The following is a 13,087-nucleotide window of genomic DNA, read 5'->3' as shown; positions in this document are numbered from 1 at the left end:
CCTGTCCTGACAAAACTCTACCATCTGGTGAGCAAAATGTATGGTACTGGCGAAATACCCTCAGACTTCAAGAAGAATATAATAATTCCAATCCCAAAGAAAGCAGGTGTTCACAGATGTGAAAATTACCGAACTATCACTTTAATAAGTCAAGGCTGCAAAATACTAACGCGAATTCTTTACAGACGAATGGAAAGACGAATGGAAAAACTGGTAGAAGCCGACCTCAGGGAAGATCAGTTTGGATTCCGTAGAAATATTGGAACACGTGAGGCAATACTGACCTTACGACTTATCTAAGAAGCTAGATTAAGAAAAGGCAAACCTGCGTTTATAGCATTTGTAGACTTGGAGAAAGTTTTGACAATGTTGACTGGAATACTCTCTTTCAAATTCTGAAGGTGGCAGGAGTAAAATACAGGGAGCGAAAGGCTATTTACAATTTGTGCAGAAACCAGATGGCAGTTATAAGAGTCGAGGGGCATGAAAGGGAAGCAGTGGTTGGGAAGGGAATGAGACAGGGTTGTAGCCTCTCCCCAATGTTATTCAATCTGTATATTGAGCAAGCAGTAAAGGAAACAAAAGGAAAAATTTGGAGTAGGTATTAAAATCCATGGAGAAGAAATAAAAACTTTGAGGTTCGCCGAAGTAATTGTAATTCTGTCAGAGACAGCAAAGGACTTGGAAGAGCAGTTAAACGGAATGGACAGTGTCTTGAAAGGAGGGTATAAGATGAACATCAACAAAATCAAAACGAGGATAATGGAATGTAGTCGAATTAAGTCGGGTGATGGTGAGGGAATTAGATTAGGAAATGAGACACTTAAAGTTGTAAAGGAGTTTTGCTATTTGGGGAGCAAAATAACTGATGATGGTCGAAGTAGAGAGGATATAAAATGTAGACTGGCAATGGCAAGGAAAGCGTTTCTGAAGAAGAGAAATTTGTTAACATCGAGTATAGATTTTAAGTGTCAGGAAGTCGTTTCTGAAAGTATTTGTATGGGGTGTACCCACGTATGGAAGTGAAACATGTACAATAAATAGTTTGGAGAAGAAGAGAATAGAAGCTTTCGAAATGTGGTGCTACAGAAGAATGCTGAAGATTAGATGGGTAGATCACGTAACTAATGAGGAGGTATTGAATAGAATTGGGGATAAGAGGAGTTTGTGGCACAACTTGACTAGAAGAAGGGATGGGTTGATAGGATATGTTCTGAGGCATCAAGTAATCACCAATTTAGTATTGGAGGGCAGTGTGGAGGGTAAAAATCGTAGAGGGAGACCTAGAGATGATTCAGAAGGATGTAGGCTGCAGTACGTACTAGATGAAGCAGCTTGCACAGGATAGAGTGGCATGGAGAGCTGCATCAAACCAGTCTCAGGACTGAAGACCACAACAACAACAAAACATATACCAGTGTAGAGTTGTTTTTGGGACAGCAAAATGTTTCACTGCTTTTTTAACTCCCACCATATTGCCTACAACAGTAGACACTGCTTCTCACATTTTGTTTTTATCCCACACCTGCCTTTTAGGGGTTGGTTTAGGTGCCAGATTAGTCCTAGGCACCTGGTCCTCATTACAAGCACCAATGGGGGCCATATTACAATCACGTACACTTTGTAAACTCGTGTAAACAACTTAAAAACGAAATAATACCACACCTTTTAATCTATTTGAAACTGTTGCCAATACTTTCTAGGTTGTACATGATGCTTACATCTAAGTATTAACCAATAATTGTAGGTTAATAAAGTGAAATTCACATATCTCTCAAAGTTTTGAACAGGAGCTTGAAAAATATAACCTCACTGTCACTCAACCACTGTCCTGACCTGCTTCCAACGCTCCTATAGGCCAGTGAGGATACTAGTAGACTAGTTCCAGCTATCACCACTAGAGTTCAGTTAAATGTTTAATAAGGGGGCCATATTTGTTGTAGGGGCCATATTACCACCACTTCCTCTACTATTGACAGTGTCACTGGGACTGCAGCCGAAGCTGATGGTCGTTAGTTGACACACTGTACATATTTTGCTTACTACAGAAGTTGTTATAGTATCGGAAATAGCCTTTTACAATAACAAATGCCAATATTTGTTAACATTGCTACAACATAAATATCAGTTTACACAAAAGTAAATTATAACTGTTGCCACAACTATGGCTGCTACTGCTTTAAAGCCCTGTTTGGCAGCACATGTAATGAGAGAAAATATGGAGAAAGGAGGAGTTGCCATATATGTCAAAAGTTATCATTGTGCAAAAAGTATAGAAACAAAAAAGTTTTGTGTAGAGAAACATATAGAAGCATGTGCCTGTGAGCTTAAATTAAATAAAGACACATTTATAATTGTAACTGTATATAGGTCCCCATCGGGAAATTTTCATCTATTCCTGAAAAATTTGGACTCCTTGTTGTGCTATCTGTCAGACAGGGGGAAGCAAATTATTATTTGTGGGGACTTCAATGTAGATTCTCTGAAAGAGGGTAATAGGAAAAATGACCTTGAAGTATTACTCGGTTCTTTCAATTTGACACCCGTTATTGATTTTCCTACTCGGGTGGTAAAGGATAGCAGCTCACTGATAGATAACTTCTTTATAGACCAAGATAAGTTTAACCAGATAAATGCTCAGCCTGTTGAGAATGGTCTTTCTGATCATGGTGCACAGCTAGTTACAATATATGACATAGCTCCTTTCAACAATACTAAACAGTCCTCCAAAGTAGTACGTTCAGTCAATGATTTAACAATTGCAAATTTCAGGGAAAGCCTACAGCAGTTAGACTGGGATGAGGTGTACCGTGAACCTGATGCCAATTTAAAATATAATTTATTTCATGACATTTTTGTAAATCCATTTGAAAACTGCTTCCCCAAGAAAATAGCTAAATATACTCGTAAGAAACCTTGTAACAAACCATGGCTTACTAAGGGTATAAAAATATCTTGTAACCGGAAAAGGGAAATGTATCTGACAGCAAGAAAGAGTAGTGACCCAGAAACTATCAAAAATTATAAAAACTACTGTGTTATATTAAGAAAAGTTATTAAAAATCCAGGAGTATGTGTATCATGTCTGAAATTAGCAACTCTGATAACAAAATTAAAACAATTTGGAATATTATTAAAAGAGAAACAGGTCAACCAAGAGCAGAGGAAGACAGTATTACCATCAAATTGAATGAAAACTTTACGAACAAAAAGTCAGAAGTTGAAAATATTTTTAATAATCATTTTCTAAATGTTGTGTATATAGTAGGATCCAGGTGTTCATTAGAAGATGCTAGGCTGTTAATGGAAGAAGCCATACCTATGCAATTTGATACAACTGAAATCTCACCCACTTCTCCCTCTGAAATTAGGAAAATAATAAACTTGCTTAAAAGCAAAAACTCACATGGAATTGATGGCATTTCCAGCAAAATACTAAAAGCTTGTTCTCAACAGATAAGTAAGATTCTCAGCCACCTGTGTAATAGCTCTCTGGAACAGGGCATTTTCCCTGATAGACTGAAATATGCTATTGTTATACCTTTGCATAAAAAGGGGGATAGATCTGATGTCAACAATTACCGTCCAATCTCCCTTCTAACAGCTTTATCCAAAATTTTTGAGAAAGTAATGTATTCAAGAGTAGCTTCACATATCTGTAAAAATGAAGTACTAACAAAATGTCAGTTTGGTTTCCAGAAAGGTTTTTCAACAGAAAATGCCATATATGCTTTCACCAGTCAGATTTTGAATGATCTGAATAACCGAACACCACCCATTGGGATTTTTTGTGATCTCTCAAAGGCTTTTGATTGTGTAAATCATGAAATTCTGCTAGACAAGCTCAAGTATTGTGGCATGAGTGGGACAGTGCAGAAATGGTTTAATTCATACCTAACTGGAAGAGTGCAGAAAGTTGAAATAAGTAGTTCTCGTAACATGCAAAGATCAGCACATTTCTCAAACTGGGGAACTATCAAGAATGGGGTTCCACAAGGGTCAGTCTTGGGTCCTTTGTTGTTCTTATTATATATTAATGACTTGCCATTCTATATTCATGAAGAGGCAAAGTTAGTTCTCTTTGCTGATGATACAAGTATAGTAATCACACCTGACAAACAAGAATTAACTGATGAAATTGTCAATATCAATACTGTCTTTCAGAAAATTACTAAGTGGTTCCTTGTAAACGGACTCTCACTGAATTTTGATAAGACACAGTACATACAGTTCCGTACAGGGAATGGTATGACGCCATTAATAAACATAGACCTTAATCAGAAGCATATAGCTAAGGTAGAATATTCCAAATTTTTAGGTGTGTCCATTGATGAGAGATTAAATTGGAAGAAACACATTGATGATCTGCTGAAACGTTTGAGTTCAGCTACTTATGCAATAAGGGTCATTGCAAATTTTGGTGATAAACATCTTAGTAAATTAGCTTACTGCGCCTATTTTCACTCATTGCTTTCATATGGCATCATATTTTGGGGGAATTCATCACTGAGGAATAAAGTATTTATTGCACAAAAGCGTGTAATCAGAATAATAGCTGGAGTCCACCCACGATCATCCTGCAGACGTTTATTTAAGGATCTAGGGATATTCACAGTAGCTTCTCAGTATATATACTCTCTTATGAAATTCGTTATTAACAACCAAACCCAATTCAAAAGTAATAGCAGTGTGCATAACTACAATACTAGGAGAAAGGATGATCTTCACTATTCAAGATTAAATCTAACTTTGGCACAGAAAGGGGTGAATTATACTGGCACTAAAGTCTTTGGTCACTTACCAAATAGTATCAAAAGTCTGACAGATAACCAACAAGTATTTAAGAAGAAATTAAAAGAATTTCTGAATGACAACTCCTTCTACTCCATAGAGGAATTTTTAGATATAAATTAAGACAAAAAAGAAAAAAATATTTAAAAAATAAAATAAAAAATAAAGAAAAACAAAAAACACAAAAAAATAAAGTTGTTATATTAACTTAAGTATGTTGTTAAATTAATCTAATTATGTCATGTATTAGAAAATTCGACTCGTTCCACATCATTACGAAATATCGTATTCATGATCCATGGAACTAGTATTAATCTAATCTAATCAAGTGTTGGAAGTACTTGACGCAGATATGGGTTCTTCCGAACGGCTACAGTATGCAGAAAGTATTAGTCAGATACTGTCATTCATACTTGTGCATATACATGGCACTCAAAAGTTTCGTAGGAAGGGAATGTGTTAGGTCTACAAGGTAACACTTCACATGTCTTATATTGGGTTTGTATAGTACTTTAGTGTAATACTGGCAACGGCTCCAACACGGTCTGACATTTTAAATGGCGGAACAAATAAAAGATAATTGCCTCCCCCCCCCCCCTCCCTCTCTCTCTCTCTCTCTCTCTCTCTCTCTCTCTCTCTCTCTCTCTCTCTCTCTCTCTCTCTGTGTGAGTGTGTGCAACACTTGGAAGTTTGTAGGAATTTCAGTGTTACATCAACTATTTGAAGCAATAAAAACTTCACTAAACATAAAAGTTACGGCAGACGAAGTGTCGCGCAAGCGTATGATTTTTCTGGGAGCCGCTAATTAGCAATTCCACATCAACGAATGCTAATGTTCTGTTTGTGCGGCCAAAAAACGTAGTTTTCAAGGAATATTTTTTTCTGGTGCTGATACCAAACAATAATACTAAATTTAACTTACCGATTATTTGGTATGGTTTTTTTTGCGATCCGAAGGACGTTGTTGTTAATCGTTACACGAAAACATTTGAATACTGCACAGGTCATATCACTGCGACCAGAGGTTTTTTAAATGTGTGTTTTTTTTTTTTTTTGTGTGTGCCGGTGTGTTGCCATTGAACTGCTTTACATAAACCCAAATTGGAAATTTAACGTGACTGAATCGAGAGAGGTCAACCGTCTATACCCCAGAAAATGTGAATTTGATACTGGGTCTTATTTTTGTATTGAACACTTGTGGACTTGTAGTTCTCAGTACCATGTGATCATCGTCCTTTCAATTTTATCGGATGTTGCCACCCCAGAACATACTGTGCACATACGGTACAGTTTTTTTAATAAAATTTGAAAGAATTTGTGAAACAGTTTTCATGCTTCATTTAAACTGTCATCTTTTTCCGTCCTTTATTTCATTGGAGAGTATCGTATCGTCTCTATGAATTAGGTTAATTATTTTTAACACACAGATTAGCCAGTAGTGATAATGCATGCTACCGAGCTAGCAGTTTATTTCGTTCATGCCAAATTTGCAGCGGGATGCTTCAACTGTTTGCATTTTTTACAAAATTTGCCATCTAAAGGACACAAAAACGTGGTAAGGATAAAATACTAGGGAAATTCAATTAGTCTACAAATGAGAGTGCTTGCAAATCATTCGTGCGACTCGCCCTAGGTTACTGCTTAAGTTTGTTGATCCCGTGCCACATTAGAATAAGATGGGATATTGAACATATGCAGAGAAGGTCTCCCCGAGTTGTGACAGGTTTTTTCGACCCATGGGAGAAAGTCACAGAGATGCTGAAGAAACTGAACTGGCTGACATTTTAAGGCAGACGCAAATTATCCCGAGAAAGCCTACTTACAAAGTTTCAACAACCAGCCTTAAATGATTGTTCTAAGACTATACTACAACACTGTCTCTCTCCCATGGGATCGTGAGGACAAGATTAGATTAATTACATCCCACACAAAAGCATTTAACAGTCATTCTTCCTATGCTCCATACGTGAATGGAGTGGGAAGCAGCCCTCATGACTGGTACTGTAGGAAATACTGTCTGCCGTTCACTTCACAGTGTTTTTCAGGGTATGAATGTAGAACACGATTCAAAGCAGAGTAGGAAATGTACATACGGTAAATGGAATAGGCCTGCAGTCAGACTGCGTCAAGTTCCTTAGGGCAATATGGTCGTTGCTGTATAATAAGTCCTTCCCATCAATGGCCAACTCAATGCGGAATCTGGTTACAAAATTTTAGCATGAACTACGAACAATAGCAGAATGAACATTTAATCACCTGCCACTTTCTGTCCTATTTGACCTGCCTCCATTCTGTCAATCACCCCTTATCATAATTTGTCCGCTATATAATGACTCGAGGTTAATTGACAAACTAACTCTGTGGTCTCTTTCTTGTATGAGCAACTCACATCCCAGTTTCAAACATAAAAACATTTTGCTACGCACAGATAATGCCGTGTCTCCGATTTGCAAGTGGTAGGTTTTGTTCAGCACTGCTATGCTAACTACATACTCAATTTTCAAATGATTTGTCTTTGTAACTTTTTGTTAAATTATGAAATTAATTTATTGTGCATGACTTTGTGTTCTAATTTCGTTAAGGAGAAGTAAAAGATAACATATGTAGCATCTACTGTAAATAAAGGAGGCATTCACGACATTTGACATGTAATTTCACGACATTCAACATGACTGACAGATATTAAATTAACTATGTCTTTGCATCTTTCCTGCAGCAGTCACACACTCATTATACTGAGCTATGTCTTAACTGTTGCAGGGCTGCCGCCAACACCAGTTCGACGCCAGGTATTGCCACCAGTTCCTGGGTACATCCCGGTGTACATCCAGCATGGTGATGTTGCTCCAGAGGACACAGTTGAGCTGGCTGACCTCTTCCGTGTTGCTGGTGACAACTTGCCACCTGCTGATGTAGTGTCTGATGCACTATTTGGTGCTCCCACTGTTCTGTCGCCTAACACCAGCAATGGCAGCACAGAAGCTGGATCCACCTCTGCAAGTGAAAACACGAGTAGCCAGTCAGCAAGTACAGTACCAGCTGCTGTACAAGATACCAAACAGCCATCTTCTGAGGACAAACCAAGTAAACAAGAACCAGCAAACAGTGAACATGGGACACCCATTGCATCAATAAATGGATCGGCCCAGAGTGAAGCAGATAATGCAGTCGGTGATCCTGCAGGGGAAGATAATTCAGAAGTGCATGAGATCATTAATCTCGAACCATTCCCTGACAAGGTTGAGATAGGAGCAGATAAACTAATAGAGATGCTTGATGCTTCCAAGATGGATGCTGAGGAGAGCCAGAGCAATAATGCAGAGCAGACCTCGCCTGCATTTGAGGGATCAGCAGATGCTGAAATGCCCACTACTGAAGCGACAATGTCTGCCAAATGAATTATTCCTTTCATTTTTCATGGGTGCAATGTCATAATTGAAGGCTTTAACACTGAAACCATGGTTTCAAAACATATGTCAATATTACTGCATCTCGACTAGGACTCACAAGAGCTGGAACTTTCATAAAGTCACAAACCAAACAATTGGTAGAGGTCCCACACAAGTAACAGATATATCCAACATATTTTCTATGTCTCTATAATATGCAAGAAGATATCTATCAGATGTAGGCACTGTGATTGAAATTCATAACTGGCCTGAATCTTTTGATATATTTTTGCTACACAATGTCTCAAATCCTCATTTAATTGTCTTTCGACTGAGAATTCACTACTGTGAGAGACCAGTTGTAAATGATAGAGTGAGTCAAACATACTTTGTCAAAGGTTTTTTTTTTTTTTTTTTTTTTTTGCTAACGTTAGCCAGAGTATGAAGGGAAAATTGTGTCTGAACAACTAGAGATCAGAATTTCAAGCCAACATCGATACTATAGAAATCAACTTCTTAACCACCACACCAATTTATTTGGTAAATGCATAATTCCAGAGAAATATACATAACAAAAATGGCTCTAAGCACTAAGGGACTTAACATCTGAGGAAATCAGTCCCAATATACATAACCATATTATTAATTAAAGTGGTTTATGGCTGCTTTCTTTTACAATGAGAAGAGCAACAATATGTTTTAAGCCTTATGTGCCTGGACAGGATGTGACATTAAGAGACCCTGTCAGAATTGTAATATTGCCAATCGAAGTGCCTTTGTGCCAACTCCATTGACTACACTTAAAAAGGAAGTGATGACTATGTAAATAGATTCTTTGTCAAGCACATAATGTATTTATTTGATTTTAACATTTAAATGCTAAAGAAGAGCACCACCCAATGATGAATTTAATTCTTACTGATTAAGCAGTAAGTTTCTTAGTGAATTTATTATTTCTTATTTTTGGAGACATTTGAGTAGTTTTTCAGATTATATAGGAATGTAATCTGCTCAGATCGGGGAGATGAACTGTGGATCCTTTAGTACTGTGTCTGTCAGACCCCAATAAACAATATAGTGCTTTATTCATTCATATGAATATTTTAGATGACTGCATTTAGCCCATGACGGCATTGTTGACAATTTCTTCATTATGTACTCTTTAGACATCACAAACAACACATTTGTACCTTCAAAACATTATATCTAAGACAACATAAGTAAACTGATGTACGTTTAAATTCAGACGAAAATCTGTAATAAGCTCACTGCAGGCAAAATTTAGTGTATCAAGGAAAAATGTTTCTTATAAAAATCTGCAGTTAATAACTGAGCTGAATGGATCCATTCTGCAAGAGTCTGAGATAGAAAAAAGAACGCTGATTTTAAGAATGTGGATTCCAAATTAAATTGGTTTCCTCCTTTGATACTGAGGAACACAATATTCTGATCCATTGACAAAATGTTACAGCACTTCTTGCTCACACGGTGTTGCCTAGTTCAATAGATGTGAATTTGTTTAATGTAATGTGCTCAAATCCATTATAAATTTATTTTAAAAAGAATAAAACGCTAATTCTTTCTGAGCAGTCTTCCTCCTTTCATTCAATGAATGTAGGCATGTACTGTAAGCTATGAAGATATGACAAATTATGTGCCTAATCCTTGCCATTTATGTTGCTTTTTTACGTAGTAATCCAAGCCAATTTCATTGCAAGTAGTAGGTTGATGTATATTTATTTATTTATTTATTTATGATTAATAAAAGGTAATTTATCTGTGTCATGATTGTATACTCCTGTCCTTATGATAGTCCATAACCAGCCAATGGCTTTTGCTAAATGGAAGAGTACAATTCTTTTTTTATTACAACAGCCATTGTAGTTTTGCAAATTAATCCCATGAAACTAGAAAAGTTTGAGTAAAATGTGCAAGAAGGTGCAGTGAATCAGAAAAAATATGTGAGTACAGTGTAGCAGCTGTTACCAGCAGCTTTGTAAACAACATGATTTATAGTAATTGACTTATAGTATATCAGTCTATTTAGAGGAAGGTGGGGCAAGACGGGGAGGTGGGTAAGACGGGGAAGGGCTATAAGCTACAGAGTGCTGCCATCTGTGGATAGCTACATCAACATCATCAAAACACAGGTCCCAGTGTGTTGACATTGCTGAACCTTAGTTTTGCGGCGGTATCTGTTAGCTTTGCAAGGAACGTACAATTGTTATACTGATTTGCAATGTTTTACACCTTTTGAGATCCTAAAACGTGTTTCGTGAACATTTGTCCAGACTATATATAGCACAGAATAGTATGCCTTGTTAACAGTAAACTGCTGTGTCAGTAGTCAATGTTCACTAAATAGTGTTCATGTAGGCTTAACATAACCTGACAGCATGGTAGGGGGCAAGACAGGGTGGGGCAAGATGGGGAGCTTCCCCGCCTTGCCCATACTATTTGTCCAACCATTACGTTCTTATCGTCTCATGTGTTTACCTCGCTGCGGGTTTTGAACACGTACATTATACGTTGAATACAATTGTAAATAGAATGGTATTTGTTATTCCAACGTTTCATAATTAATTACGAAGTATGCCTTAGGCTATATGGTGAATAAAAATGCACGAAACGTGCAAAGTCAGTATTCTTGCTATGCTTTAACAACTGACTATTGGAAATATGGTTTTTACTATATAATATAGATTACCAGGTATGATCTGACTCAATACTATGTTCCACGTGTTTTATTTCAGATGGTTCGCAAGTATCGGCGACAAACGTCTAGGCAAAATTGGTCATTGGAGTCAATGGAAGGCGCTGTAAATGCTGTTATAGAAGGTCATATATGTTCTTTCAGGGCTGCTCGACAGTTCAATGTGCCACAGACAACGATTGAATGACATGTGGCAAAGAAACGTTCTAATCCTGGCTATACAGTTGTGAAAAGGTTACGAACAATCACTAGTGTGTTTAGCCCAGAACAAGAGGCAGAACTTAAAGACTACTTAACACAGATGGAAGGACAGTATTTTGGCCTAACACTTAAAGAAATTTGCGAACTTACTTTTCAGCTAGCTGAACGAAACAACATCAAACATCCATTTAATACTGCAGCCAAATCTGTTGGTAGAGATTGGTTAAATGGGTTTCTTGCATGAAATCCTATCTTAACAATACGAAAACCAGAGGCCACATCAATTGCACGAGCAATGGGGTTTAATTGAGTTGCTGTAGATCGATTTTTCAATCTGTTAGAAAGTCAATTAGACACATTCAAGTCTACGGGAGACAGAATTTTGAATTGCGATGAGACTGGTTTAACAGTCATTGCAAAAGGTCACATAAAGGTGGCTGCTTTGAAAGGGCGCAGACAGGTGGGAGCAGTTACTTCAGCGGAAAGAGGCCAGACTGACTGCAGAAATCTGTGTTTCAGCGTCGAGGTGCTATGTACCACCTGTGTTAATTTATCCTTGAAAACGAATGCAACAAGCATTGGAGACTGGCCTGCCGCCTGGGCAGAAGTCCAAGAAACTGGTTGGATGACGAAAGAACTATTTTTGACTTGGTTTAAGAAGTTTATTGCATTTACTGGAGCGTCAAAGGAAAGACCAATACTTCTCTTATTGGACTGCCACAAAAGGCACACCAAGAATTTAGAACTGATAGATGTGGCCGCAAAAATGGTGTTGTCTTGCTGTGTTTGCCACCACACTGCTCACACCATCTTCAACCGTTGGACGTGGCATTTATGAAACCTCTCAGTAAATTTTATGAAGATGAAGTAAGATCATGGCTTCGAACCCATCCAGTAAAAGTTGTTACACTGCATCAGATTGCAAGTTTATTCGGCAAAGCCTTCATTCATTCAGCTACAATGTCCACAGCAGTGAACAGGTTTCGGAAAACAGGCATTTGGCCTGTAAACAGAAATGTGTTTCAGGAAAGTGATTACCTTCCCTGTTCAACTACAGACATTCATCAAGCTCACACATCTGAACTTACAGAAACGGAACACCAAATACCAGAGATGTTGTCAAGACATAAAACACCTGAACAATTAACAACTGACGATCAAGCCTCTGTTTCCAGAATGGGATTTACACTCTGCAGCTGAGTGTGCGCTGATATGAAACTTCCTGGCAGATTAAAACTGTGTGCCCGACCGAGACTCGAACTCGGGACCTTTGCCTTTCGCGGGCAAGTGCTCTACCAACTGAGCTACCGAAGCACGACTCACGCCCGGTACTCACAGCTTTACTTCTGCCATTGTAAGAGGCAGTGATAAGCCTTTATTTAGCTTGGAGTTGTACTACGACAGAGGCAAAGGTCCCGAGTTCGAGTCTCGGTCGGGCACACAGTTTTAATCTGCCAGGAAGTTTCAAGCCTCTGTTTCGTCTAACTTTCAGGTTACCAGCCCTGAAATAGTGTTAGCTATCCCAAAGGTGGATAAAAAAAACCAAAAGGAAACCACCTAACAGCGTGTGGAAAACCCGTTGTATTAACCTAATCTCCTTATGGGAGTGAACTACCTGAAGAAATTAAACGAAAAGGAGTCCCCAAACTTGCTGCATGTAAACAAAAACTCTTCTCAAAGACGTTTAATAAACCTGGGATGCCACCAAAAGGACATAATGACAACGAAAAAGTGACAAACGTTACTGACGTCTTAACCACCCCTTCATGCTCAAGGGATAATAAACTGAGGTCGAATGACAACGAGGAAGAGTGTGAAGAGTGTTTATACTGCTATGACTTCTCTGAAGGTGTATTAGCTGCGGACGCTGGGCCCATGACACTTGTGCAGGGATAGAAAGTGATGATGACGAGGCTGCCCACACTTGTGTACTATGTGAAAGTGAGAGGCCTAAATAAAACGTAATACCTGATTCTACAATTCGCAGAACCAT

The 13,087-nt window shown here is 38.1% G+C and overlaps 1 protein-coding gene across 2 annotated transcripts in view; it reads left to right on the top strand.

Moving 5' to 3' along the window:
- Positions 1–9,965, top strand: part of LOC124797898 — a 70,444-nt gene extending 60,479 nt beyond the window's left edge. The window contains exons 1-2 of one of the 2 annotated variants that reach the window (XM_047261027.1): positions 6,027–6,075; positions 7,552–9,965. In XM_047261027.1, the coding sequence (XP_047116983.1) occupies positions 6,042–6,075; positions 7,552–8,189 (672 nt within the window). In that variant the 5' untranslated portion in view covers positions 6,027–6,041 and the 3' untranslated portion in view covers positions 8,190–9,965. Of the gene's footprint in view, positions 1–6,026; positions 6,076–7,551 lie in introns of those variants that run through there. The other variant, XM_047261018.1, reaches the window with a different exon arrangement.
- The last annotated feature ends 3,122 nt before the right edge of the window (positions 9,966–13,087 follow it).

The sequence above is a fragment of the Schistocerca piceifrons genome, chromosome 1 (genome assembly GCF_021461385.2).
Source record: "Schistocerca piceifrons isolate TAMUIC-IGC-003096 chromosome 1, iqSchPice1.1, whole genome shotgun sequence".
Taxonomy (NCBI): Eukaryota; Metazoa; Arthropoda; class Insecta; order Orthoptera; family Acrididae; genus Schistocerca; species Schistocerca piceifrons.
The sequence above is the reverse complement of the archived record's forward strand: the minus strand, read 5'-3'. Positions and strand labels throughout refer to the sequence as shown.